This window comes from Cebus imitator, unplaced genomic scaffold, assembly GCF_001604975.1.
Source record: "Cebus imitator isolate Cc_AM_T3 unplaced genomic scaffold, Cebus_imitator-1.0 Scaffold38, whole genome shotgun sequence".
In the NCBI taxonomy this organism is placed as follows: domain Eukaryota; kingdom Metazoa; phylum Chordata; class Mammalia; order Primates; family Cebidae; genus Cebus; species Cebus imitator.
In genome coordinates this window covers 3887832-3914569 of record NW_016107353.1, presented here as the reverse complement: position 1 = coordinate 3914569, position 26738 = coordinate 3887832, and the positions used below count along the sequence as shown (strand labels likewise).

Here is a 26738-nt window from a genome sequence, read left to right as displayed (position 1 = left end):
CCGCCTGCGCGGGCTCCGGGCGGGGACTGCAGGAACGCGGGGCACCGGGCGGGGACTGCGGCACTTCGGTGGCCTCCCAAGCTCCGCCGGCGCTGGGCAGCTGCCAGCCCGAGGGAGCCCTCCCGACCTAAGCCCCCGACTCGGTCCCAGACCCCCGGCTGAGTCACCTCCCTGGACATCAAAGGGGATCAAAGCCGGGGAGGGACAAGCCACCCGGGCACAACTTTTCTTCCCCTCCCGCCCCTCCTCCCAGTTGTTTTGTGTTTGGTTACTGGCTTCTCTTGGCAGCAAAATGTTGGCGGGGCGGAGGCGGGGGGTGCGGAGGGGTGGCAAATCTGCAGGAAAAAGCCTCGGCACGGGACACATCCAGGAAAACAATGTGGTCAGCTGAAGCAGGAAACGGGTTAGAGGATAGGGTCGGGGCTGGGAAAACCGAGGGGGAACCAGCGGAAGGCAGCCGTCACCTCCCCCAAGTTAGGGACGATAGCGACTATAAATGCCACCCTCAATATTTTTTTGCCACCCAAGCCGAGAGATCCCAGATATCGCACCCAATCCCAGGCTGGGGATGGGGGCAGGTTGGTGAGGTCGCAGTCCCCACTCCTCGCACCAGGAGGTGCCCGAGAAGATCCTAACTCGGTCGAGGCCCAGGAAGCGGGAGGGACGCGAGCCGAAGCGCGGAGCCAGGCGTCTAGCTCCCCCGCGTGCCGCAGCGGCGACCCTTCCTCCTTGGTTGTTCCTTTTCCTCCGAGCGCCGGGAGGAGGAAGCTCCCGCTAGCGTCTCCCACTTCTCGCGGCTGGAGGAAGGGGCCACGCTGAGGAAGTAAGACAGAGAGCAAAGGCGGCAGGGTTCAGGCGGGCAGGAAGCGGGAGGCGGGTGTGAGATAGGGTCCAGAGGCTGGAAGGGAGCCCGGGGACAACTGGAGCGGCACACGCTCGGAAGGCGGGAGAGGGCAAGAAGGCTGCCTTTGGGGTGAGGGGCATTGGGGACGATCATTTGGGCCGCGATGTTGCGTGAAGAGCGAGGATGTTAGGAACTGTGAGGACCGAGATGTGGTCTAGGAATGGGAGTGGGCGAAGAGAAGTCCACCGCGGCAGGCCGAGGGGTGGAACTGGGGGAAAGCCCCGGAAGCTGCACGGAACACCCATCCTCCTGGGTCCTGGGCTGGGATCGCGGCTGTCCGCCAAGGCTGGGAGGCAAGGAAGGAGGCCAGCCGATGGTTACGCGCGATGCCAACGACTACTGCCCCACGGTGGACCGCGGCTGCCCGTGTGCAGAGGAACGGGGGAGGCGGCTGGGTGCGGGCTGCGCTTCGGTGGGTGAGCCAGGACAGAGTCCCAGGCTGCACAGTGATGGGCGGAGAGACTCGCAGTCCCGAGAAGTATTATGGGCTGTACTGGGAGATTTGGAGAGGGTGGAGGGGCGGTCTGAGGGATTCCGGGCGGCACCGCTAAGGCGATGCCGGGAGCAGCATCCGCGCCCTCTCCTTCCCGCCCCAGCCCGGGTTTGTTCAGTCAGGGCTCCAGCCCGGCGGCCAGGAGGGAGAAAAGGAAGAGGGAAGGAGCCTTTACCTGGCTCTGACGCGACGGGTCCCAGGCCCCCGGCTCCGCTTCCCACTCAGAGCTCTCCTCCCCTCTCTTCCCCGCCACCCGCTTCTACGCAGATCGGTGCCCCAGTCCCTTGAGGAGCCTCCGCCAACTCTGCAGGACCCCGCCGGGAACCAGATCCCGCCCCTTTACCAATCACCGCCCGCTTTCTATCGACCGATGGGGCCTATAGCCAATAGGAAGAGCTGATCCCGAGAGGCCCGGAATGAGGGGGAGGAGCTGGCAAAACTTGGAGGTGTGACTAGCGCTGTTGAGGCGTGGTCACAGATTAAGCTCCACCCCAGGTTGTCGAACCCTTCGGTAGAACTGATGGGCGGGATTAAGATGGAGCGGACCACCAAACACAAACTCTTGAGCGAAGGCATGGCCAATTGGGCCTGGGTAGAGAGGGGGTGTTGCGGAGAATTATAGCCAATAGAGAGTAGAGAACGGCGGGGACTGTAAATTCTCTTCCAATAAGAAACGGGAAGGGCGTGCCTTGCCACTTTCTCCAGGGCTAAGGGAGGATTTGCCGAAACTTCCCGAAGCCAGCCAATGAGATCGGAGGCGGAGCCAAGCTCGGCCAACCAAAAAGCCGAGCTGATCTCAGCACCGTTACTGGGGCGGTGCCTATAGCCTTCAAGCCACTAGCTCTCGGCAGGGGAGGCCGCGGAGCCTGCCAATGCGGGACGGAGGCGAGCTCTAGTTCTCCCAATCGGTGCGCGGCGCTGGCAATTCAAACTGACACCAGGTTGGAGAGACAGGAAAAGCGGAAGAGGGAGCAAAAACCAACGTGTTCGGTGACAGACCCAGGCGCCGACTGAGCCCCAAAAGCGACTTCAGCTCTGCCCCACCAACACCACCTCGCGCCCGGGAACGGCTGCTCCGGGAAGAGACCTGAGAGGACTGCGGGGGCACGGGGGACAGCTGAGGGGAGGGAGGACACGAGAGAAACGGCGCGAGGGCGAGCACGCTGAGGGCTGGGGACTGCCAGGAGAGGGGCCCGCGGACCCGCAGAGCGGAGCAAGGTCCGGGAGAGAGCGGGGCGGGACGGAGGAGAACGCAGGACCTCCCGGAGGAAAGAGCGAAGGGAGTTCCTGAATCCTGGGAAGAGGAGGCGCGGTAGGGACGCTAAGCCCGAGATCCCTGAGCTGGGAACGGGAGCGCTCTAGGGGAGGGGCTTAACGCTGGGAAAGGGACGTCTTAAAAGAGGAGAAGCTTTAAATAAAAGACGATCGGAGGAGGCTGAGGGAATTGCTGTGAAGGGGCGGGAGCTCAGGGGTAGAGGACTCCTTCAGACAGGAGAAAGGGAAAGCTGTTGAGAAGTTCGTTTCAAACCCCACCCGCCTCCTCTCCAATTCAAACTCCACTCCCTTCTCCGAAAGTTAAAAGGAAAGCCAGTTTGCCGCGCTCCCCTGTTTCTACTCAATAAATTTTGCTTCTGCTCCTCCACCAGGAAAACAGAAAAGAACTCGTTTCCTTCCCAGTTTTAGGGCTTAGAGAAGCTCGAAGTCTCGCAACTTGGTTTTTAGCCTAGGGAAATCAAAGTAGTAGGAGCAATTGCTCTTGTTTCCTTTTTCAACATCCTACACCTCATCCTTCCTGCGACGCCATGACTACCAACATTTGTAGTTTCAAGGACCGGTGCGTGTCCATCCTGTGTTGCAAATTCTGTAAACAAGTGCTCAGCTCTAGGGGAATGAAGGCTGTTTTGCTGGCTGATACTGAAATAGACCTTTTCTCTACAGACATCCCTCCTACCAAGTAAGTCATGCTAGAGGCGGGCAACGGTAGCTTTTAACTAAATGGGAAAACTATGGCTTGGATCTCTGGGAGTCAACAAGGAGGTTATCGTTTCCAGCCACTCCCAACATTTTGATGATCCCCTTGGAATATATCTAAGTGGGCAGACTGTCTGGACAAAGTCTGTGGTTTAGCCAATGTGGTCAGTCCTGATGTAATACTTCTAATTCAATTACAGTCATGCGACCACACATCTCTTAAGTTTGATCCCTGTTCAGTGCCGTGCCCAACCATCCTATTTCACTGAATCAAGTCCATGACCTAGACTCTACGTAAATTCAGGCAAATTTTCTGTACTGTTGGAGAGGAGAGATATTTAAGTTTTTCATTTTTATCCATGAAATCTTGCACCAGAAAAAAAAAAATACAATTATTTGCAATTGGCATCCTGAATCAGATCCGTTGTTCATCAAATTCAGTTTTATCCTCAAAACTCTTTCTCTCTGAAAGAGATGTAAATCGATTTTTATGGGATGAAAAATAGAGACTTAGCCTTAATCCTTATTTCCCATAAAGCCTATTTTGGATATTACACATTTGTTCTCATAATTGAACCCTTTTAAAATCTGTTTGTTTTCAGCCGCTAACTTCTTTTGGGTGTAGAGTCCTTAAGAATTTGCTTCCTATTTGGTAAATAGCCATTTTATTTGACTCAAGTAACCTTTTTCTAGCTCTAAATGGTATTTTCTCTTTCCATAGTCAACATGTATATGCCCTACATGAATCTTCAAGATTTAGTTCTTTATTGAAATTTTATTATTAAAAGGAAAGTAATTATCGAAACTATGAGTGGACAGTTATTCTCTAAATCTTTGGATATAGAGCCAGAGGAAGCAGGCTAATAACCATAATTCATTTTAAATGAATTTTATGATAATGATGGAAGCTTTACAAGTTTTTTAATTTACTCAGGTAAAGCCATGTACTCTTCCTTACTTGAATTCTTTTCTGAATTCGTCTAAGTATAATCATGCCTATCAGCAAAGCCAAAGTCTCTCATTTATTGCAGAGATAAATGGGTTATTTTTAAATCTTTTTAATTTTTTAAAATTAATATTTTAAGTTTTTGTATGTACATTGTATATGTATTGCAAAAAAAGGAAAAACACTAGACAATAAATCATAGAACCTATTACTACAGAGTTCTATGATTCATTGTCCACTGCTTTTTCTTTTTAGAAGCTCATATATAAATTTAAAATATTAACCCATTCATATTTGCAATAGCTGTGGTAAGTAATAAGGCAGTCATAAGGAAGACTGGGTGAATTGTTAGGGGTTAGACCCAAGTCTAGAATAGAATCAGATTTTTCTTATTTTCTGCTCTTCTTTTTAGGGGTTAAAATAGTGATGAATTAACATGCTAAGATATATATGAATCAATGAACACATAAAAATTTTTTAAATGGAAAATTTGTCATGTTTATGGTGAGCTCGCAAATATAAACTGACTCTTTAAAAATATACTTCTATGTTAGAGTCTTTTTCAGCTCTTTGGATTGGAAATATTTGTGCTAAATCAAGCATAGAATTTCTATCTGATCTAGCAGTTCTGGGTATATAGCCAAAAGACTTCAAAGCTGGATCTTGGAAGAGATAATTTGCATACCCATGTTCATTAATAGCATTATTCACAGTAGCCAAGAGATGGAAACAGTCCCAATGTCCATTGACTCTACAGGTGAATGGATAAACAAAATGTGGTATAGGGTGCCTATAGTTCCACCCACTTGGGAAACTGAGTTAGGAAGGTCACTTGAGCCTAGGAGTTCAAGTCCAGCTTGGGCAACACAGCAAGACACTGTCTCTTAAAAAAATAAATAAATAAAAGGTCAGGCACGGTGGCTCACACCTATAATCCCAGCACTTTGGGAGGCCAAGATGGGCAGATCACAAGGTCATTCCTCGTGATCACCCTGGCCAACATGGTAAAACCCCGATTCTACTAAAATACAAAAAATTAGCTGGGTGTGGTAGTGTGCGCCTGTAGTCCTAGCTACTTGGGAGGCTGAGGCAATGGAATTGCTTGACCCCAAGAGGCAGAGGTTGCAGTGAGCCAAGATCGCACCACTGCGCTCCAGCCTGGCAGCAGAGCAAGACTGTCCCCCTTCCCCCCCAAAAAAGAGGTATATACATACAATAGAATATTATTCACTCTTTAAAAAAAGAAAGTCCTGTCACATACTACAATATGAATGAAACTTGAGGAATTTATGTTAAATGAAATAAGCCAATTACAAAAAGACAAATACTATATGATTCCTCTTAGATATCTAAAGTGGTCAAAATCATAGAAACAGAAAGTATAATGGTGGTGGCCAGGGGCTGGGAGAAGGGGAACCTGTGGGTTGTTATTTGATTAGCATAGAGCTCTAGTTTTGCAAAATGAAAAAGGTCTGGAGATTCATTATGTAACAGTTTGATTCTATTTAATACATCTGCCCTGTACACATAAAAATGGTTGGTAAATTTTGTTAATTTTTTGCCACAGATAAACTTTGGTGAAGTACATTTGACTATCATTATACCTTTCTCTCTCCAGCGCAGTGGACTTCACTGGACGATGCTATTTCACCAAGATCTGCAAATGTAAACTGAAGGACATCGCATGTTTAAAATGGTAATTTGTGGCACTATTCTGGATAACCTTGGGTTTGGAAGATGGATATTGACACCAACGCATAGAGAAAGGTTCAGTGGGCTGCAACAAGCACTGGTAAAAAGCATGCAATGAGCCACTGAAAAGTCATTTATTACTTAGAACTATTTTTTAAAAGCATTTTGTGATGCTTCACGTTAGCATATAATTTTACAATTTTCAAAGTACATTCACAGTATTTGCATGAACTTTCAGAACAAGGCAATGTAGGTTAGGGGAAAAAAACACTTGGATTTACAATAATAAAAATCATGTTTGAGGTCTGACCCTACTTGGCTGAACTCCTTAAGCCTCTAAACTGATGAACCTCTGTTTTCTTATTTTAATTTTTATGTTGTTATTCTTTTTTTATTTTTAGAGGGGTCTTGTACTGTTGCTCAGGCTGGAGTGCAGTGGCATGATCATAGCTCACTGTAACCTTGAACTCCTGGGCTCAAGTGATTCTCCTACCTCAGCTTCCTGCATAGCTGGGACTACAGGCAAGCTCCACCATGCTTGGCTAAGTTTTTTATTTTTTGAAGCAACAGGGTCTTGCTGTTGTCCAGGCTGATCTCAAACTCCTGGCCTCAAATGATCCTCCCTCCTCAGCTCCCCAAAGGGCTAGAATTACAGGTGTGAGCCACTGCATCTTAACTTAATTTCTCTCTTATTAAGATAGAAATTTAATAATTTTCTGTATTTACCTTATCAAGTTATTGTAAAGATCAAACATGAATGTTAAAAGGCTCAATAAACTATTAATTACAACACAGCTGAGAACTATTACTATAATATTTTGAGGAGTAACAGACATGTTATTATTGTCATTTTAGGAGGTAAAAAGTTGAGATGTTCTCATTTAGATGGGGTTTGTGTTTAGATGAGGTTTGCATTATAACTGACAATCCTAATAATTTAAATTGGCAAATTCTTCTTATGTGCTGTTTGATTTCATTCCTTCATTTATTCAAGCTGTACTTATATTGAGGAACTAGTATGTACTAGTCATTGTTACAAGGACTGGAAATACAACAAAAAAACTAGATGAAGTTACTGAGCTTTGGACATTATTTTCTAGTGGGAAGATGATCAATCAATAAGGTACTTAAATAAATATTTAATACGGTGGAAAGTACTCCTAAAGAAATAATAATAATAAAAGACAGAGAATTATGGAAGTTGAGAAATTGAGAGCTATTTTAGATATCATGGTCATGGAAGTCTTGTTATAAAAAGTCAGAGAGAATAGCAGATGCAAAGAACTCATGGCAAAGAGAAGTTAGACATGTTCAAGTAATGAAAGATGACGGTTGGTGTGGCTAAGATGTGAACATGGAGGGAGAGTAGTTTGAGTAGGTTAGAGACGTAGTCAGAACCCAGATAATCTAGAGCAGTGTTGTCCAATAGAAATATGCAAGCCACATATAAAATTTAAATTTTTCTAGTAATAGCATTTTGTTTTATTTATTTTTGAGACAAAGTCTTGCCCTGTCACCCAGGCTGGAGTGCAATGACACGATCTCAGCTCACTGCAACCTCCGCCTCCTGGGTTCAAATGATTCTCCTGCCTCAGCTTCTCACGTAGCTAGGAGTACAGGCATGCACTGCCATGCCTGGCTAATTTTTTGTATTTTGGTAGAAACAGGGTTTCACCATGTTGCCTAGGCTGGTCTTGAACTCCTGAGCTCTGGCAATCCACTCGCCTCGACCTCCCAAAGTGTTAGGATTGCAGGCATAAGCCACCGCACCCAGCCCACCTGGCTAATTTTTGTATTTTTAGTAGAAACGGGGTTTCACTGTTTTAACCAAGCTGGTCTCAAACTCCTGACCTCAGGTGATCCGTCTGCCTCAGCCTCCCAAAGTGTGGGATTACAGGTGTGAGCCACCACGCCCAGGCAGCAACATTTTCGAAAGAAAGCCAAAACAGGAAAGTTAATTTTAATCACATATTTTGTTTAACCCAGTGTATCCATAATGTTATTTTAATGTGTAACCCATTAAATTAAATTATGTGTAACCCACATAAATTACTAATGTAATATTTTACATTCCATTTTTTGTTCTTACTCTTTGAAATCTGGTGTACATTTTACACTTACAGCACATCTCAATTCAGGCCAGCCCTATTTCAAGTGTCCAACAGCCACATGTGTCTAGTGGCTATTATTTTTGATAGCATAGATCTAGACCTTGGTATGGAGGGGGTTTTATTTTCATTTTTGGCCATCGAAGGGGTTTTAACAAGGGAGCAGAATGATCTAATCTACGTTATTGGGCCAAGAGTGGTGGCTAATGCCTATAATCCCAGCACTTTGGCAGTCCAAAGCAGGAGGATCACTTGAGCCCAAGAGTTTGAGACCAGCCTTGGCAACATGCTGCGACCTCATCTCTACAAAAACATACAAAAATTGAATGTTAGCTCCATGAGAACAAGGGCTTTGTTTACCACTGTATTCCTAGCACCTAGAGCAGTGCCTGGCAAATAGTAGGTACTCAATAAATGTTAGTTAAATGATGAATCAATGGATGAATGAATGAATATAGGTGGTAATTAAACCATGGAATTTACCTTGCAATGTAGTCTTACAACTAACTGTCAGTCCTAGTCCAAAAACAACTTTTGTTTTCATTTGTTTGTCTTTCAAGCCAGTTATAATTAGAAGGCATATTTTAGGTGGGCTGGTATCTTTTATAGTAATCTTTATAAGGTCTCATAAAAATGACTAACTTTCAAATCTCACAGAGTAAGACTAAGCTACAGTAAGAATTTTTACAACTCGAGGTATAAACGGTCCATGTTGCCATTTTTTTTAAAGTACTAGCTAAAACATTCCCTGTAGGTTCACTCTATTTAATATGTGACTAGCTAGTTAAAAAAAAAATGTGAAAGAGTGAGATACTTATAATCAGCTGGATAATTCTGAAAACTGTAAAAACTTTTGCAACTTTCTCTAGAGGCTGTAGATTTGCTTTATTTCTGAATTCCTTCAAAAACACTGTGACTAAAATTAGAGCAGCCAGCTTGTATTTGGTTTACAGGGACTCATGCTGTCTTCCTACCTCTCCATCTGTTGAAACAGTTTTTAGGTGCTGGCATGAAACTAGAACATGTCAGAACCCAACTTACCACAGTCCTGGGCTAGCAAAAACCTTTACCCACAGAACTGAGTTTATTTAATTTATTTTGTCTGAACAGCACATCAATTTGGGTGGTTTATAGAACAAATCACAACCTTATGGCATCTAGACGCTAACTTCTGAAGGAAGAATGCATAAAATGATACTAGCAGGCCAGGTGTGGTGGCTCACACCTATAATCCCAGCACTTTGGGAATCCAAGGCGGGTGGATCACCTGAGGTCAGGAGTTTGAGATGAGCCTAGCCAACATGGTAAAACCCCGTACTCTACTAATAATACAAAAATTCGCTGGGCATGGTGGCGCATACCTGTAATCCCAGCTATTCTGGAGACTGAGGCAGAAGAATTGCTTGGATCCAGGAGGTGGAGGTTGCAGTGAACCAAGATGGCGCCATTGCACTCTTGTGCAGTAAGGGGGAAACTGTCTCAAAAATAAATAATAATAATACTAGCAAAGAAATGTGAGTATATGTTACTATTCACTTAAAGACTGCTTTCCCACCTGATGGTAGAGCTGCACCCTCATCCTCTCGCAAAGATTCCAGCAATGAAAGTTGTTAGGAGAAAATGAGATATAAATAATATGGTCTATCTATTTATATAAGCACATAAAAAGACTTATCTGGCCAGGTATTACATGGTAGCTAGTAACATTTACTTTCTTTTCTAGTGGGAACATTGTAGGTTATCATGTGATTGTTCCATGTAGTTCCTGCCTTCTTTCCTGCAACAACGGACACTTCTGGATGTTTCACAGCCAGGCAGTTTATGATACTGACAGACTAGACTCCACAGGTAAGAAACAATGGACTTGGACATTCCTGTAACATTTCTCTATCAATACCTGAATAAATTCCCAATAGATCATTTCAGGATTCCTTTTAGATCTTCTTAGCTAGATCAGCTAGAGTGAAATTTCAGTTCTTTATTCCCAGACATTCACTTATGAAAACTACTGGGCAAAATTCATTGTCATTTCTATGTTCATCCTTGTACTTAAGGCCTCAAACGTGGCTGAATTTCTTGGTGTTTTAAAATGAATACTGTAATTGCTCTTAACTGCTGCCTTGATATATATTCTGACTCCAGAGAATTTTTGAAGATTTTAGATTTCATAGTCGTGTGTGTGTGTGTGTGTGTGTGTGTGTGTGTGTGTGTAAGAAAGGGAGAGAGGCCAGGCTAGGGTAATGGGAGTTGAGAGGAAGAGGACTAAGTAACCTCTGTATTTGGTGATGCTTCAGAATAAAAACAGACATTTTGACATCTATGTTAATAAATTAGGATAGAATTTTAGTCAAGGGAAATATTTAACACCAAAGTATAAAGTATGTTGTACAGGCACAGTTGAAGACATTGTGCGTTCAGTTCCAGACCACCACAATAAAGCAAGCAAATATCCCAATTACAGCAAGTCACACAATTTTTTGGTTTCCGAGTGTATATAAAAGTTATGTCTACAATATACTCTAGTCTATTGAGTGTGCAATAGCATAATATCTAAAAAGCAATGTGCATACCTTAATTAAAAAATATGTTATTAGTCCGAGAACAGAGTAGTGGCTCATGCCTGTAATCCGAGCACTTTGGCAGTCCAAGACGGGAGGATCACTTGAGCCCAGCAGTTTGAGACCAGCCTGGGCAACATGCTCAGACCTCATCTCTAAAAAATTTAAAAATTAGCCAGGCATGGTGGTGTATGCTGTGGTCCTAGCTACTCAGGAGGCTGAGGTGGAAGGATCACTTGAATTTGGGAGGTAGAGGTTGCAGTGAGCTATGATCATGCCACAGCATTTCAGCCTGGGCAACAATACAAGATCCTGTCTCAAAAAAGAAAAAAAAGCTTTATTGCTAAAAAATGCTAATGTTCATCTGAACCTTCAGCAAGTCATAATTTTTTTGCTGGTAGAGGGTCTTGCCTCACTGTTGATGACTGCAAACTGATCAGGGTGGTGATTGCTGGAGGTTAGGATGGCTGTGGCAATTTCTTTTTTTTTTTTTTCTTTTTTTGAGATGGAGTTTGGCACTTGTTGCCCAGGCTGGAGTCCAATGGCATGATCTAAGCTCACTGCAACCTCTGTCTCCTGGGTTCAAGCGATTCTCCTGCCTCAGCCTCCCGAGTAGCTAGGATTACAGGCATGTACCACCACACCTGGCTAATTTTGTATTTTTAGTAGAGATGGGGTTTCCCCATGTTGGTCAGACTGATCTTGATCTCCTGACCAGGTGATCCGCCCTCCAGGGCCTCCCAAAGTGCTGGGATTATAGGCATGAGCCACTGCACCTGGCCTGGCAATTTCTTAAAATAAGACAACAATGAGGTTTGCTGCATGGATTAACTCTTCCTTTCACAAAAGATTTCTCTGTAGCATGTGTTACTGTTTGATAGCATTTTACACATAGTAGAACCTCTTTCAAAATTGGAGTCAATCCTCTCAAATTCTGCTACTACTTTATCAACTATGTATATGTAATATTCTAATTCCTTTGTTTCCATTTGAGCAACATCTACAGCATCTTCATCAGGAGTAGATTTCACCTCAAGAAACCATTTTCTTTGCTCATCCATAAGAAGCAACTCCTCATCGTTTCAAGTTCAATCATGAGATTGTAGCAATTCAGTCACATCTTCAGGCTCCCCTTCTAATTCTAGTTCTCTTGCTATTTCTACCACATGTGCAGTTACTTCCTCCACTGAAGTCTAGAACCTCTCTAAGTTACCCATGAGTGTTGGAATCAACTTCTACCAAACTCCTGTTAAGGTTGATATTTTGATCTCCCATGAATCAGGAAGGTGCTTTTCCAGAAGGTTTTCAATGTACTTTGCCCAGATTCATCAGAAGAATCACTAATTTATGGCAACTATAGCCTTATGAAATGTACCTCTTAAATAATAAGACTTGAAAGACTAAATTACTTCTTGATTCATGGGCTGCCAAACAGATTTTGTGTTAAAGCATTAAACCAACGTTTATCTCCTTGTACAACTCCATCAGAGCTCTTGGGTGACTAAGTCCATTGTCAATGAACAGTAATATTTTCAAAGGGATCTTTTTTTTTTTCTGAGCAGTAGGTCTTAACAATGGGCTTAAAATATTTAGTAAAACATACTGTAAACTGATTTGCTGTCATCCAGGCTTTGCTATATCATTGATAGAGCACAGGCAAAGTATATTTAGCATAATTCCTAAGAACCCAAGAAATTTCAGAATAGTAAATGAGCATTGGATTCAACTTAAAGTCACCAGCTGCACTGTCCTCTAACAAGAGATTCAGCCTGTCCTTTGAAGTTTTGAAGCCAAGTATTACTTCTCCTCTCTAGCTATGAAAGTCTTCAAAGGCATCTACTTCCAATAGAAGGCTGTTTTGTGTGTATTGAAAAATCTCTGCCAGATGCAGTGGTTCACGCCTATAATCCCAGAACTTTGGGAGGCTGAGGTGGGTGGATCACATGAGGTCAGAAGTTTGAGACCAGCCTGACCAACATAGTGGAACCCTGTCTCTACCAAAAATACAAAATTAGCCAGGCATGATGGTACATGAGGCAGAAGAATCACTTGAACCCAGGAGACGGAGTTTGAAGTGACCTGAGATCACGCCATCGCACCAAGAACAAAACTCCATCTCAACAAAATAAAATAAAATCTGTTGTTTAGTGTAGCCACCTCCATCAATGATCTCAGCTAGATTTTCTGGGTAACTTGCTGCAGCTTCTACATCAGCACTTTTTGCTTCATCTGCACTTGTATTTTGTAGAAATGGCTTCTTTTCTTAAACTCTACAAACCAACCTCTGCTAGCTTCAAACTTTCTTCTATAGTTTCCTCGAATTTCTTGCCCTTCATAGAATTGCAGAGAATCAAGACCTAGCTCTGGATTAGGTTTTGGCTTAACAGAATGTCATGGCTGGTTTAATCTTCTGTCTAGGTCACTACAACTTTCTCCATATCAGCAATAAGGCTGTTGCACTTTCTTATTTATGTTTTCACTGGAGTAGCACTTCTTATGTCCTTTAAGAACTTTTCTTTGCATTCACAAGTTGGCTAACAATTGGGCACAAAAGGCCCAACTTTCAGCCTGCCTCAGCTTTCAATATGTCTTTCTCACTACGCTTAATTATTTCTAGCTTTTGATTTAAAATGAGAGACTTTCTCCTCTCACCTGAACACATGGAGGTCATTGTAGGAATATTAACTGGCCTCATTTCAATATTGTTGTATCTTAGGAAGTAGGGAGGCCCCAGGAAAGAGAGAGAGAACAGCTGGTCAGTGGAGCAGTCAGAACACACAAAATATGTATTAAGTTTGCATTCTTAAGTGGGTGTGCTCTTAAGTGGGTGTGGTTCATGGCACCCCGAAACAATTTTAACAGTAACATCAAAGATCACAGATCACCATAATATATATAATAATAATGAAAAAGGTTGAAATATTGAGAGAATTATCAAAATGTAGCAGACACAAGGTGAGCATATGCTGTTAGACTTACTCAATGCAGGATCACCAAAACCTTCAATTTATAGAAAGCCCAATATCTATGGTATGCAATAAAGTAAAGCACAATTAAATGAGGTATGCCTATACTGATTATTTTAGCAAGGCCAGGCACAGTGGCTTATGCCTGTAATTCCACACTTTGGGAGGCCAAGGCAGACAATCACCTGAAGTCAGGAGTTCGAGACCAGCCTAGCCAGTATGGTTAAACCCTGCTTGAACCCAGGAGGTGGAGGTTGCAGTGAGCCAAGATGGCACCACTTTACTCCAGCCTGGGCAACAAAGTGAGACCCTATCTCAAAAAATTACTTTACTAAGAAAATACACTACCAATTCTTTTTTCTTTGTTCACTTTGTGTTAAGGTGCTAAGGTGCTGAATACTAAGTACTAATTTTTTTTTTGTTTGTTTGTTTTGAAGCAAAGTTTTGTTGCCCAGGCTAGAGTGCAATGGTGTGATCTTGGCTCACTGCAACCTCCGCCTCCCGGGTTCAAGCAATTCTCGTGCCTCAGCCTCCCTAGTAGCTGGGATTAAAGGCATGCGCCATCATGCCCGGCTAATTTTTTTGTATTTTTAGTAGGGATGAGGTTTCACCATGTTGGTCAGTTGGTCAAACTGGTCTTACAGTGCTGGGATTACAGGTGTAAGCCACCGTGCCTGGCCTCAAGTACCAATTCTTTTTTTTTTTTTTGAGATGGAGTCTCACTCTGTCTCCAAAGGCTGGAGTGCATTGGCACGATCTCGGCTCACTATGACCTCCACCTCCCTGGTTCAAGTGATTCTCCTGCCTCAGCCTTCTGAGTAGCTGTGATTACAGGCACACACCACCATGCCTGGCTAATTTTTGTATTTTTAGTAAAGAAAAGGTTTTGACTTGTTGGCCAGTCTGGTCTCGAACTCCTGGCCTCTGGTGATCCACCCTCCTCAGTCTCCCAAAGTTCTGGGATTACAGGTGTGAGCCACCACACCAGCCGAAGTACCAATTCTTAAAGGGGATTTATATAATATTTTTTATATTGCCTGGAGCCATTCAGTTTTGTTATAAGACACATGTTCTCAATGTCTAACATCTATTTACACAACAGACCAAGTTGATTTTAAGGAACTTTTCTTTTTTCTTTTGGAGACAGGGTCTCGCTCTGTCACCTAGGCTGAAGTGCGGTGGCACAATCTCAGTTCACTGCAGCCTCAACCTCCCAGGCTCAAGGGATTCTCGCACTTCAGCCTTCTGAATAGGTGGGACCACAGGCCTGTGCCAGCATGCCAGGCTAATGTTTTTTTTTTTTTTTTTTTTTTTAGACGGAGTTTCGCTCTTATTACCCAGGCTGGAGTGCAATGGCGCGATCTCGGCTCACTGCAACCTCCGCCTCCTGGGTTCAGGCAATTCTCCTGCCTCAGCCTCCTGAGTAGCTGGGATTACAGGCACGCACCACCATGCCCAGCCAATTTTTTTTGTATTTTTAGTAGAGACGGGGTTTCACCATGTTGACCAGGACGGTCTCGATCTCTTGACCTCGTGATCCACCCGCCTCGGCCTCCCAAAGTGCTAGGATTACAGGCTTGAGCCACCGCGCCCGGCCAGGCTAATGTTTTTTATTTTTCGTAGAGACAGGTTTTTTGCCATTTTGCCTAGGCTGGTCTCAAACTCCTGGCCTCAAGTGACTGACCAACCTTAGCCTCCCAAAGGGTTGGGATTACAGGCCTGAGACACCAAACCAGCCGAGTTTAAGGAACTCAACAATGTAAGTTACACTAGCATTCTTAGGTTCCAAAATGCATGTTTTAGTCTCCTTTAGAACTTAAATATATTTTTTAATATATGATTTGCCTTCACAGACCAAAAGATCATGAATTGCAAGCTAGGTTGTCAGGGGTCTTTAAATGCTCCAATTATGCTTAGATTTTTACAGATTTGATTTTTTTTTAAATCACCTGGGATTCAGCTGTGGCTCTCAATCTATCATTTATGGGGTCTTAATTCAAAACTTTTGGTATGTTAAGAAGGCTATTTTCATATAAGGACTTATCTGAACTCCCCTAAGTGGGATACAGTCTCCTAATTTAAGCCTCCACTTTTATATTTGTGTTACCCATGGGACACATTAAAGGAAGTTTCTGCTTTGATAGTATTTTTCCTGCTTTACAGAATTCAAAACACAGGGTGGAGATTTTTCAAGTTTGATTTACTTTTTAATATTGGTCAATTTTTCAAAGATAAAAGCCCAGTGTTCTTCCATTTGCACTGAATCTAATCCATAAGAAACAGATGTATCACAGGATTTCCTTCCTCCCTTCTTAACAGAGAAAGGAAGGTGCTGCTTCTGTCAGATCCAATCTCTTAGTTTATTTTTCCTCCTTTGAACCAATTGTGCTGAGCTGCTTCATGTCTCTGAATACCGACTCCAAGAATATCAAGCTTCTGCTTTGTAACCTTAATATTGTGATTTCAAGCAAGATTTTCTAGATGTTTGGTATCAAAGCAGGTTTCTAATGGTGTCACAACTATCCTTGAATCACCTGAACCAGTAATGTCAAAGGAATGCATAGACAAGCTTTACAAATTCTAGAATGTTTAGACTGAAAAAGACTCCTGGAGGTCTGTTTTCTAGACATCTAGTCTTCACATAGAGACCTGATTTCCCAGAACTTTCTTGAGGAGGCTTGGGAAACCTCAGCTCAGATTTCCTGAAATTGGCAAATCCCCTCAGAGGCAACATGGCTTCAGCCCTCTATTTACCTTTATGGGTTCTAATTTTTACTTAGATTTTGGCCTCGCAATTCCTTACAACTCTTCCTGTCAGCTCTTCCATGACATTTACCAGGAGCAGAACACCATTCATTCTTGGGGTGGGAGTAGGGTAGCATTTTTTATTATAAACAAATCAGATACAAAAAGATTATAAAAAATAATAAGATAGACATCTGTATCCCTACCAGCATCAAATACATGCTAACTTCTTGCCAGCTTAGATTCCAGTATCTCCTTCAGTCAAGGAAAACAGTTGATTATTTCTACTATTTCAACAATGTCACACTACAAATCCCTGGGCATGTCTCCTTGGGCTACCTATGCAAGATGGGCAGCTAAGGAAGGAATGAGCAATGAGCTGTATTTGCAACATTTTAAAAAATTCACAAAATGGAATACTCTCTAGAAGTAAAAATAAATGAGCAAAATCTACACAAGTCAACATAGATTAACCTCAAAAACATAATGTGTGAAAAAGCAAATTAGAAAAAAAACATGTAGTATAACATTCTATAAAAAATTTAAATCCACAAAACAGTAATATATATTGTCTGTGGTTGCATGCATTTGTAGTAAAACCATGCATGGTATACTGGCAGTTGTGAACACTAGATTCAAACCCAATCTCCAAATCCTTGCTCATTCCATTCCACCATGCGGCTTCTATCTCAGTGTGTGTGGAGTGGGTATCCAGAATTGCTGAGTACTCTTTGTGTCTACGCTGATAACTGGACAGCTTAAGATCTGCTTTTCTGGCCAAGCATGGTGGCTCATGTCTGTAATCCCAGCACTTTGGGAGGCCAAGGCAGGGGAACCACCTGAGGTCAGGAGTTCAAGACCACTCTGGCCAACATGCTGAAACCCGTCTCTACTAAAAATACAAAAATTAGCTGGGCATGGTAGCACTTACCTTTAGTCCCAGCTACTTGGGAGGCTGAGGCAGGAGTATCCCTTGAACCCAGGAGGCAGAGGTTTCAGTGAGCCAAGATTACACCACTGCACTCCAGCCTGGGCAACAGAGCAAGACTCCATCTCAAAAAAAATTTTTTTGCTTTTCTTGTGAAGTTAATTGACTATTCTAGTGGTCAGTTATTTTCTATTTAGTGCTTTTAAGTTATAATATAATATATACCCAGAATAATAAACCTTGTCATTATTCTCTACTGTATGTTTAATCGTTTACTGTATATCCGTGCTGCATTCTTCAGTATGAAATCTGACTATTCTTTCTCAGTGAAGCTTTTGATTTTTCTTTTGTTTATTGTAGTGGCTGCTGCAACCTGGTCCTAAACTTAGTTTACAGCTCTGCTTTTGGACTGAAACCCACTGGTATCAAGGATTACAGTTCATATTATAACTGGCTCCAAACCCTTGCTTTTTTTCTGAATCAGAAAAATGGCACCAGCTACTTCTCTGTTTATTGAAGGGATAAGGGGACTTATTCAGGACTTTTCCCTGAACCCTCCAAAGAGGCACGTAATCTAAAAGGATCCTGTGAGATCTCCATTCTTAAACATCATTAAAATAGATCAGAAAATTATCAGTGTATAGTGATTATAGTACAATGCAGCTGGAGGCAGGGTTTGAGTAAATGGACTCCTGAGAGCCTTTTGAGCTCTAAAATTCCAGAATTCAAGCTCTTGCTTAAAAGGATTTAAAGAATGTTTATATCCTACCCCTTAAAAAAAAGTGTTTGCCAGGCATGGTGGCTCATGCCTGTAATCCCAACAGTTTGGGAGGTCAAGGAAAGAGGATCGCTTGAGCCCAGGAGTTTGACACCAGCCTAAGCAACAAAGTAGGAACTGTCTCTACAGAATAAAATTAGCCAGGTGTGGTAGTACACACCTGTAGTCCCAGCTACTTAGGCTGAGGTACGAGGATCACTTGAGCCCTAGAGGTTGAGGCTGCAGTGAGCAGTGATTGTGAGCCGTAATCCTGCCAGGCACTCCAGCCTAGGCAACACAGAGAGAACTTGTCTCAAAAAAATAAATAAAGTTTATGTCCCAGATGGATAATATTAGATAATTTTATTTGCAGCTCATTCTTTAATGGCTGTACTTATTCCTGCTAACACTATGGTTTATATAAGAATATGAACAGATAAAGTTTTATAATTCATGTTCTGAGTTATAACAGTAGTGAGCATTAAAGAATTTTGTGACTTTTTATTTTCAGGTGTAAATGTCCTCCTTTGGGGCAACTTGCCAGAGATAGAAGAGAGTACAGATGAAGATGTGTTAAATATCTCAGCAGAGGAGTGTATTAGATGAATGGAATTATGATATTATAATATACAAACTTTTTTCTATTTAAAAATGTATTAATGGATCAACTTTAAAATTGTTAGTTTCCCAGTGATCTTTTTTAGAAAACAAAAATGGGGCATTTGTTGATGTATTTATTTGATGTCTCTAATTAATTACCTCAGTTTGAAGCCAGTGGCATTGTGCTTTTCTTCTATTTCTACTTCCTCTCCCCTACCTTCTTCTGCCCTGTGTAGGTGTATTCTTCAATTCAGACAGGAGAAGATTCTTTCACATATCACTCAGTTACCTCCCAATCTGGGGGAGTTTTTCTTACAACTTGATACCAGATACCATTAATTTTACATTCCTGAATAAAGGCCTAGTATTCAGCCATGCATATATCAAGCTCAACCGAATTTTAATAGAGGATTAGGAAAACAAGCTGTTAGGTTTCCATGGGCACTCGTTCTCATAGGTTCTATTGGTGATAACTGCTTTAATATGGAGCAAGAGTTTGTGAATCAGCAAATAGAATAAATTAAAATTAAAATATATGGAGGAATCCTCTTGATTGCTCAGCATGATGTTAGATAAATGAGTTTGTCAGAAAATACCAATATATATTGTTTACCAATGTTATTTATTTACATTCTTCTGAAGCCATTATGGATATTGTATTATGAGAGCTAAACCTAAATAAGTTATCCTGTTCCCTAGGGCTTTCTCTGTAAATAGCAAATTTTAGAAAAGTAGTCTGTCCTAATTTGTAAATAGAAAAAAACTGAAGAAGCGCTTTGCTTAAGCCATTGTACATTATAAGGAGTTGGTTTGCTTTGCTTTGCTTTGTTTTGTTTTTTTTTTTAAAGCTGCACTCAGAGCCACACAGGAACAGGAAAACGGGATAGTGTTGGATTCTGGTTTTATGTAAAGCTAAAATAAATGTATCTCTTTAATATCTCAGTTGTAGGGATTTTGTCAATACCAAAGCAGACTGACTTGTGCTTTTGTAAATAAGATTTGTTCTAAAAATGACCATTCTTCCTTTAATTTTTTATTATACCCACTTACATGTAAAAATATAGAGAAATAGTACTTAAAGTACAGAATATAAGGCTAATGTTTATTGAATACTGAACCCTCCAAAGAGGCACTTAATCTAAAAGGATCCTGTGAGATCTCCATTCTTAAACATCTTTAAAATAGATCAGAAAATTATCAGCATATAGTGATTATAGTATAATGCAGCTGGAGGCAGGGTTTGAGTAAATGGACTCCTGAGAGCCTTTTGAGCTCTAAAATTCTAGAATTCAAGCTCTTGCTTAAAAGGATTTAAAGAATATTTATGTCTACCCCTTAAAAAAAAAGTGTTTGCCAGGCGTGGTGGCTCATGCCTGTAATCCCAACAGTTTGGGAGGTCAAGGAGAGAGGATCGCTTGAGCCCAGGAGTTTGAGACCAGCCAAGGAAACATAATAGGAACCTGTCTCCACAAAATAAAATTAGCCAGGTGTGGTAGTACACACCTGTAGTCCCAGCTAGTGAGGTATATGCCATATGCCAGATGCTGTTCTAAGTGCTTTAGACCTTTAATTCACTCCACACAATAAACCTATGAGGTAGGTACCATTCTTCTTCTTCTTCTTTTTTTTTTTTTTTGAAACTGGTAAATCAGATGAAACAGAAGTTAAGTAACTTGTTTAAGGTAGCATAATCAGTCAGAGATGCTCAGACAGAAGACTAACTCCAAAAGCTCTTGCTGAGATGAATTATTTATGGTCTTACTTAGCCAGGCTACCTGCTGGGTAAGTAACTACATTGTTATATGCCCTAGATGAGGGCAGAAGTGAGTGACTTGAAGGTTGAATAAACTCATGCAGGGTCTTAGGGTATAAGTGACCTGAGGGCATTGAAAGAGAAATTTACCACAAATCAAGATAAAAGGTGCTTCAGGAAATGCTGTTACTCCCACCTGGAAAACTTTTCCAAAAATCTTTCACACTAACCATTAACACTGACAGAAGGCCATCAAAAGAACCAGTGGAATGGGTATGGAATAATTTGTTTGGGGATTTGGTTTTTTGGTGGTGGTGGGTGTGGGTGTGTGTGTGTGTTTTAACCTCAACCTCAAGTTCTTTCTGGGCATAATCTATAAGAGAAAAAAATATATATATATACTTATTTGGTTAACTTGTGGCAAGTTTAAAATTCAATAGAGCCATCTGGTTTCCGTTCAGCTCATGCCTTCAAAGGCTATGGTTGACTGAGGGTCCCTTTGAAGAGCAAAAGCAAGACAGAGGTGCACTGATTGAAGCAAGCCCCAAATGCGATTCTGTTCCAGCTGGGGAATATTTCAAATTACTCAGCTACCTTTGGCTAACTGGGTTATGGGAAAGCCAATTCTAAACAGAAAACTGATTAATGAAGTTTTATCTAAAGAAATATATTCATGACACTAGCGTGGTTTTGGTTTTTGGTTTTTTTGCTTTAGAGGCAGGGTCTCGCTTTGTTGCCCAGGCTGGAGTGCAGTGGTATGTTCATAGCTTACTAAAGCCTCAAAGTCCCGGACTCAAGCGATCCTCCTGCCTCAGCCTCCCCTGTAGCTAGGACCACAGGCCTGCACCACACCTGACTAAATGACACTGGTTTGTGGGGGGTTTTGTTTGTTTGTTTGTTTTTGTTTTGTTTTTGAGACAGGGTCTCACTCTGTCACCCAGGCTGGCATGCAGTGATGTGATCTTGGCTCATTGCAACTTCTGCCTCCTGGGTTCAAGCAATTCCCATGCCTCAGCACCCCCAAGTAGCTGGGACTACAGGCCCGCACCACCATGCCTGGCCAATTTCTGTAGTTTTAGTAGAAGGGGTTTTGCCATGTTGGCCAACCTGGTCTTGAACTCTTGGCCTCAACTGATCCACCACCTTGACCTCCCAGAGTGTTGGGATTATAGGAATGAGTGTGAAGCCAACACTGTTTTTTGTTTTTTTGTTTTTGAGACAGAGTCTGCTCTTGTTGCCAGGCTGGAGTGCAGTGGCACCATCTCAGCTCGCTGCAACCTCTGCCTCCTGGGTTCAAGCGATTCTCCTGCCTCAGCCTCCTGAGTAGCTGGGATTACAGGCATGCACCACCACTCCTTTGTTAAATCACTTAACCTGATGAATTAGATGGACTCATTGTTTACTATCCTTTCCTCAATTTACTGTGTACTCCCTGAAGGCAAGTGTGAGCATGTCATCACACTATTGGAGAATAACACAGGTTTGTTGAATTGAATCAAATATGAAAAGAGGACCAAAGCATAGATGGATCTTCTTGGCCTAGGAATTATACGAGGGGTAGAAGGTGTATCCTAAATCCTGCCTCAGTCTCCCGACTAGCTGAGACTACAGGTGTGTGCAACCATGCCTGGCTAATTTTTGTATTTTTAGTAGAGATGGGAGTTTCAGTATATTGGCCAGGCTGGTCTCAAACTCCTGACCTCGTGATCCTCCCACCTCGACCTCCCAAAGTGTTGGAATTACGAGCGTGAGCCACCACAGCCAGCTGAGTTATTGAAGTTTTTAAGGAGGAGAATAAAATGATCAGATTGAGTCTGATGGTAAAGTATAATCAAGTTTAGCTTTCTTATGTCCTTTCTTTGATGCACTTGACAACTTGACTGTGGCAATTAAGTTTACTGCCTTTACTCTAAGAACCCATGTGGTTCTTCAAGTTCTTGGAATTTCTTGGGTTCCATGGAGCCTCTAGTCTATAGTGGGGCATTGCCTTTTATTCCCCCTTTTCCATTTTGTCGTTCCTGCAGTTCAAGGAAGGGGCAGTGAGTCATCAGCTCACCCGCCGTGACATATCTGCTACTTTAACTTTCTCCTTAAGCTAGTTTCTCAACCTCAAACTTAGCCTCTGAGGAGGCATCTAGGGTGGAGCCTAATCTTAAAGCCATAATTTTTAAATAATCAATGACTCTGAAAAACAGGTCCTTAAATATTAGTAATTTAGAGAGAATGCCCTGAAAAGAACACTCTTTTGACCTCTGAGTCACATGCAGCTGCTTACAAATAATCTATATTATTTTCCTTTAGTGAGGAAGTGACCATGATATACAAGCCATAATCTAGATTACAATTACCTAACCACAACGCAAATAGGGAGTGAGGGGAAGTAGGTGAGAATATGGATCAAGTAGTCTTGATTCAGTAGTGAATTGCTCGATGAAAGCTTTCCCTATTTTAACATTCCTGCTTATAAAAGGAAATAGTTTCCTTTTCTGCCTTTTTTTAAAAAAACTTTAAAAGCAGCCTAAACCATAGTTTCTTTCTTGCCTGGTATTGAGCATATGCCAAATCTACCCTAAACTGCACAGATGGAAAAAATTAGACTATGTCTGTGGTACCTCTGGGGTTGAATATTTTTAGTGCTGAAATCTTTAGCTAAAGATTCCTTTTTCCAACACTCTCAAAGAATCCCTTTATTGTCATCCAATGGAAAAACTTACTGAGATAGAAATTAACAATATCATGTTTTTGTATATTCCTTTACAGTTTATTATGAGCTTTCACATACACTGTAATTTAATCCTCAGAATGACCTTGGGAGCTGTCATTCCCATTTTGCAAATTAAGAAAGAGGCCAGGCATGGTGGCTCACGTCTGTAATCCCAACACTTGAGAGGCTGAGGCCAGGGGATCACTTGAGGCCAAGAGTGTGAGACCAGCCTGGGCAACAAAGTGAGGACCATTGTCTACAAAAATTTTAAAAATTAGTTGGGTGTGGTGGCACGTACCTGTAGTCCTAGCTACTTAGGAGGCTGAGGTGGGAGGATCACTTGAGCCAGGAGACAAAGGCTGCAGTAAGCTGTGATTGTGCCACTGCATTCCAGCCTGGGTGACAGAATGAGACCCTATCTCAAAAAATAAGAAGAACAAGAAATAGGAAATTGAGAAAGAAAATTCTAGTTGTAATACCCAGAGAGTTGGAAAAATCTGAACTTCAATCAGGCTTTGCATCTTAGTTTAGGGTTTTCTTCCACCTCCCTGACTAAACTGCTGCCTATTCTTCCCTCACTAGCTATAAAACTTAGGAAAATTTTTCTTTGACTTTCAATCTCAAAGCCCAGTTATTTTTCATTAATCAATTTGTTCAAGAGATATTTATTCAGTGCCTACTATGAACAAAATAGATGCTGGGGATACAGAACTAAATAAGACAAAATTGCTGCCCTCATGTGGAGCTGACATTCTAGTTGAGGGTGAAGAAGAAAGTTAGTTACCATTGATAGAGAGTTTACTGTGTGCCAGGCATTGTTCTAAGTGCTTCACATGTAGGATCCCTAACCGATGGATCCTATCCTCCCCAAATAGATCAGGAAACTGAGGCACAGAGAGGTTAAATAACTTATTCATGGTCACCTGGCTAGCAAATGACACCACGATAAGATTTGGAGAGGCCAGAATTAAGTAGCTTAATGATGCTTGCTTTTTATTTTTCAATGCAGTTGTCTTCCATTCAAGTAAATAAAATAAACAAAACTTTAAAAATGAAATAAAAATAAAATTAAAAATAAAAGTTTTCCATTAGCAGTCTTCCTGTAAGCATCTTTTCCTATTAGATCTTAGTTGATTTTTTTTTTAAATTAGGATGGGGACAACATCTCTCTTTTCAGTAAGGGAGATCTGGTTTATCTGTAAACCATAGAAATGCTAGTCTTATACACTATACAGAAAGAAAGAAAATTATGCAAAACCCTTAATTTGCAACTTTGCTGTTCTATCTAGAAACAAAGTCTTTTTTACTAGCCCAGATTTTTATCTTAGAAGCCACAAAAGTTTACAACAGAGTAAACAAGCTCTTTAAGCTATTTGTATGTCTCAAATATTTCGTAATAAAAAGTGAATTAAATGACTGCCTTTTGCAAATTGCTCTAATCTCAGCCTTCCTTATAAGCTTGTATTTAAAAATCTATTTATATAGAATTTCAGAAGCAGCCTTGCCTTAAATGAGCACTACTGAATCTTCATAACAAGATTATGTATTTGTTATGTGGAAAGCAAAAATAGGTATCAAATTCATATTCAAATTTTGCATTTTGAGACTTATAGAAGAATGGGTTGACAAATAGCTGATGATTAATTGGATCTGCTAAATATGGGCACCATTGAAGTTTGCCCACCAGAACGCATCTCTACACCTCCGTTCACACAAATCACTTCCTTTGGAAAGGCGCCCATGGTAAAAGTAGGCATATGGGAATGATTCACTTAGGGAAAGTTGTACCCAGAATATCAAAACAGTTTGCTTTCTGTCTCTATATTCTTGCCATAATTTTTCTACCCAAAGGAACCACCTGCTATTATGGCTGTGACACCTGAAAAGCTTTCTGTGTATTGCAGGAGATTGCTCGTGTGTGGGTGGATTTTCAGGCTGTTCAGTGGTATTTTTAAAAATGGTTCTTTGGGGAAAATATTCTCAGAGATTGGAACATTGCCTTGTCTTATCAAAATTGCTCTGTAGTCATGTTCAGAAATGCTTTCAAACATTGAGCTACAGATGGAATTCAGTAGAAGACATACTGAGCTAATTTCCTTTGTGTGACATTACCCAAGGAAATCAAGCTGTCAGTATCCTGAAGAACAAGCCCTTAAAGGGAGATGGTGGCCAAAGCCATAGGAAGCAGAAATGATTGAAGGGCTTGCCCTTCAAAACCTTCTTCCCAGTCTCCCAAATTCATCTTTTCCAATTAAAATTTATTACAAAACAAAACAAATAGACCCAGCATGTTTGACTTGGGATGGTTGTACACTGATAGTAAAGATGGCAAACACTCCGCTGAAAAAAATCCTGAATCCTAAATCTTTCTTAATATTCCGTAATATATTCATAAAAGTGAATTACAGAAACAGAGTTTTAGGCATACAGAATTTCATACTTTGGGGTAATAGAAACAGTCATTTCTTTTTTTCCCAGATTCTTGTGCCTCAGCCTCCAGAACAGATGGGATTACAGGTGACTGCCACCATGTCCTGCTAATTTTTTTTTTTTTTTTGTATTTTAGTAGAGATGGGGTTTCACCATGCTGCCCAGGCTGGTCTCAAACTCCTGACCTGAATTAATCTGCCCATCTTGGCTTCCCAAATTGCTGGGATTACAGGCATGAGCTATCACGCCCAGTCAAGAGACAGTCATTTCTAAATAATGCCTTTGCTTTATCAAACTTTAGTTCAATCATTTAACAAATATTTAATAAGCATCTCTTTTGTGTGAACACTAACTATTGTGAGTGTTATACAGTGAACAAAGAATTTTTAAAAAGTCGTTCTTCTGTGCCTTCCCACAGTGCCTAGGCCAAAAAGCTAAAAGTAAGCTGGGAGCAGTCCCTCATGCCTGTCAATCCCACACTTTGGGAGGCCAAGGCAAGAGGATTGCTTGAGCCCAGAAGTTCAAGACCAACCTGGACAACAAAGTGAGACCCCAGTCTCTACAAAAAATCAAGAGATTAGTTGGGCGTGGTGACACACACTTGTGGTCCCAGCTACATGGGAGGCTGAGGTGGGAGGATAGCCTGAGCCCACAAGGTCAAGGCTGCAGTGAGCCATGCTTGCACCACTGCACTCCAGACTAGGCAACAGAGCAAGACCCTGCCTCAAAAAATAAAAAAACTAAAAGTTACAGTTCCCAGATTCTCTTGCAGCTAGGGGTTGATATATAATTTACTTTATGCTAGTTATATTCATTTGCATAAGTCTTGATTTCAGAACAAACATTAGTGGGAAAAAGGTAGTCACAGCACTTTATCCATTTTGCTATCTAAAACGGCTATGTGGTCTGATTCTAGAGCCAATAGAACTTGTACAGACTTCCTGATGTTCAGAGGATGACTAAGATAGTGTGTTTCTGAAGCCAGAAAATGATTGATGGCCTCTTGATCCTTAGCTTCTAGACTATGGCAGAGCAGTGATTCTTCTAACAGGCCAGTCTGCAGTATTACTCTGTGAGTCATTCCCGGAGGCCACATTTACAGCCTGGCCCACCAACCTCCAGTGGTTTTACAATCCCTAAATTTAGTGACATTTCAGTTATCTCTTGCTGTGTAATAACACCC

General features: G+C 41.8%; 2 protein-coding genes across 10 annotated transcripts in view; one reads left to right on the top strand and one right to left on the bottom strand.

Moving 5' to 3' along the window:
• SRGAP2 (SLIT-ROBO Rho GTPase activating protein 2) overlaps window positions 1-1705 on the bottom strand; it is a 269932-nt gene extending 268227 nt beyond the window's left edge. For all 6 annotated transcript variants that reach the window (XM_017525240.2, XM_017525241.2, XM_017525244.2 and 3 more), the window contains exon 1: window positions 1573-1705. The gene's annotated coding sequence lies outside the window, so the exon portion shown is untranslated. The remainder of the gene's footprint in view (window positions 1-1572) is intronic.
• FAM72A (family with sequence similarity 72 member A) lies at window positions 54-19751 on the top strand. 4 transcript variants are annotated; one of them, XM_017525247.2, is made up of 5 exons: window positions 57-823; window positions 1665-3351; window positions 5933-6010; window positions 9838-9962; window positions 18580-19751. In XM_017525247.2, the coding sequence occupies exons 2-5, from the start codon at window positions 3200-3202 to the stop codon at window positions 18672-18674; spliced, it is 450 nt and encodes a 149-aa protein (XP_017380736.1). In that variant the 5' UTR covers window positions 57-823; window positions 1665-3199; the 3' UTR covers window positions 18675-19751. The 4 variants fall into 4 exon arrangements, with proteins under 4 accessions (XP_017380737.1, XP_017380736.1, XP_037593303.1 ...); XM_037737375.1 differs by having other exon boundaries at window positions 58-823; window positions 3227-3351; XM_017525248.2 differs by lacking the exon at window positions 1665-3351 and having other exon boundaries at window positions 54-1382.
• The last annotated feature ends 6987 nt before the right edge of the window (window positions 19752-26738 follow it).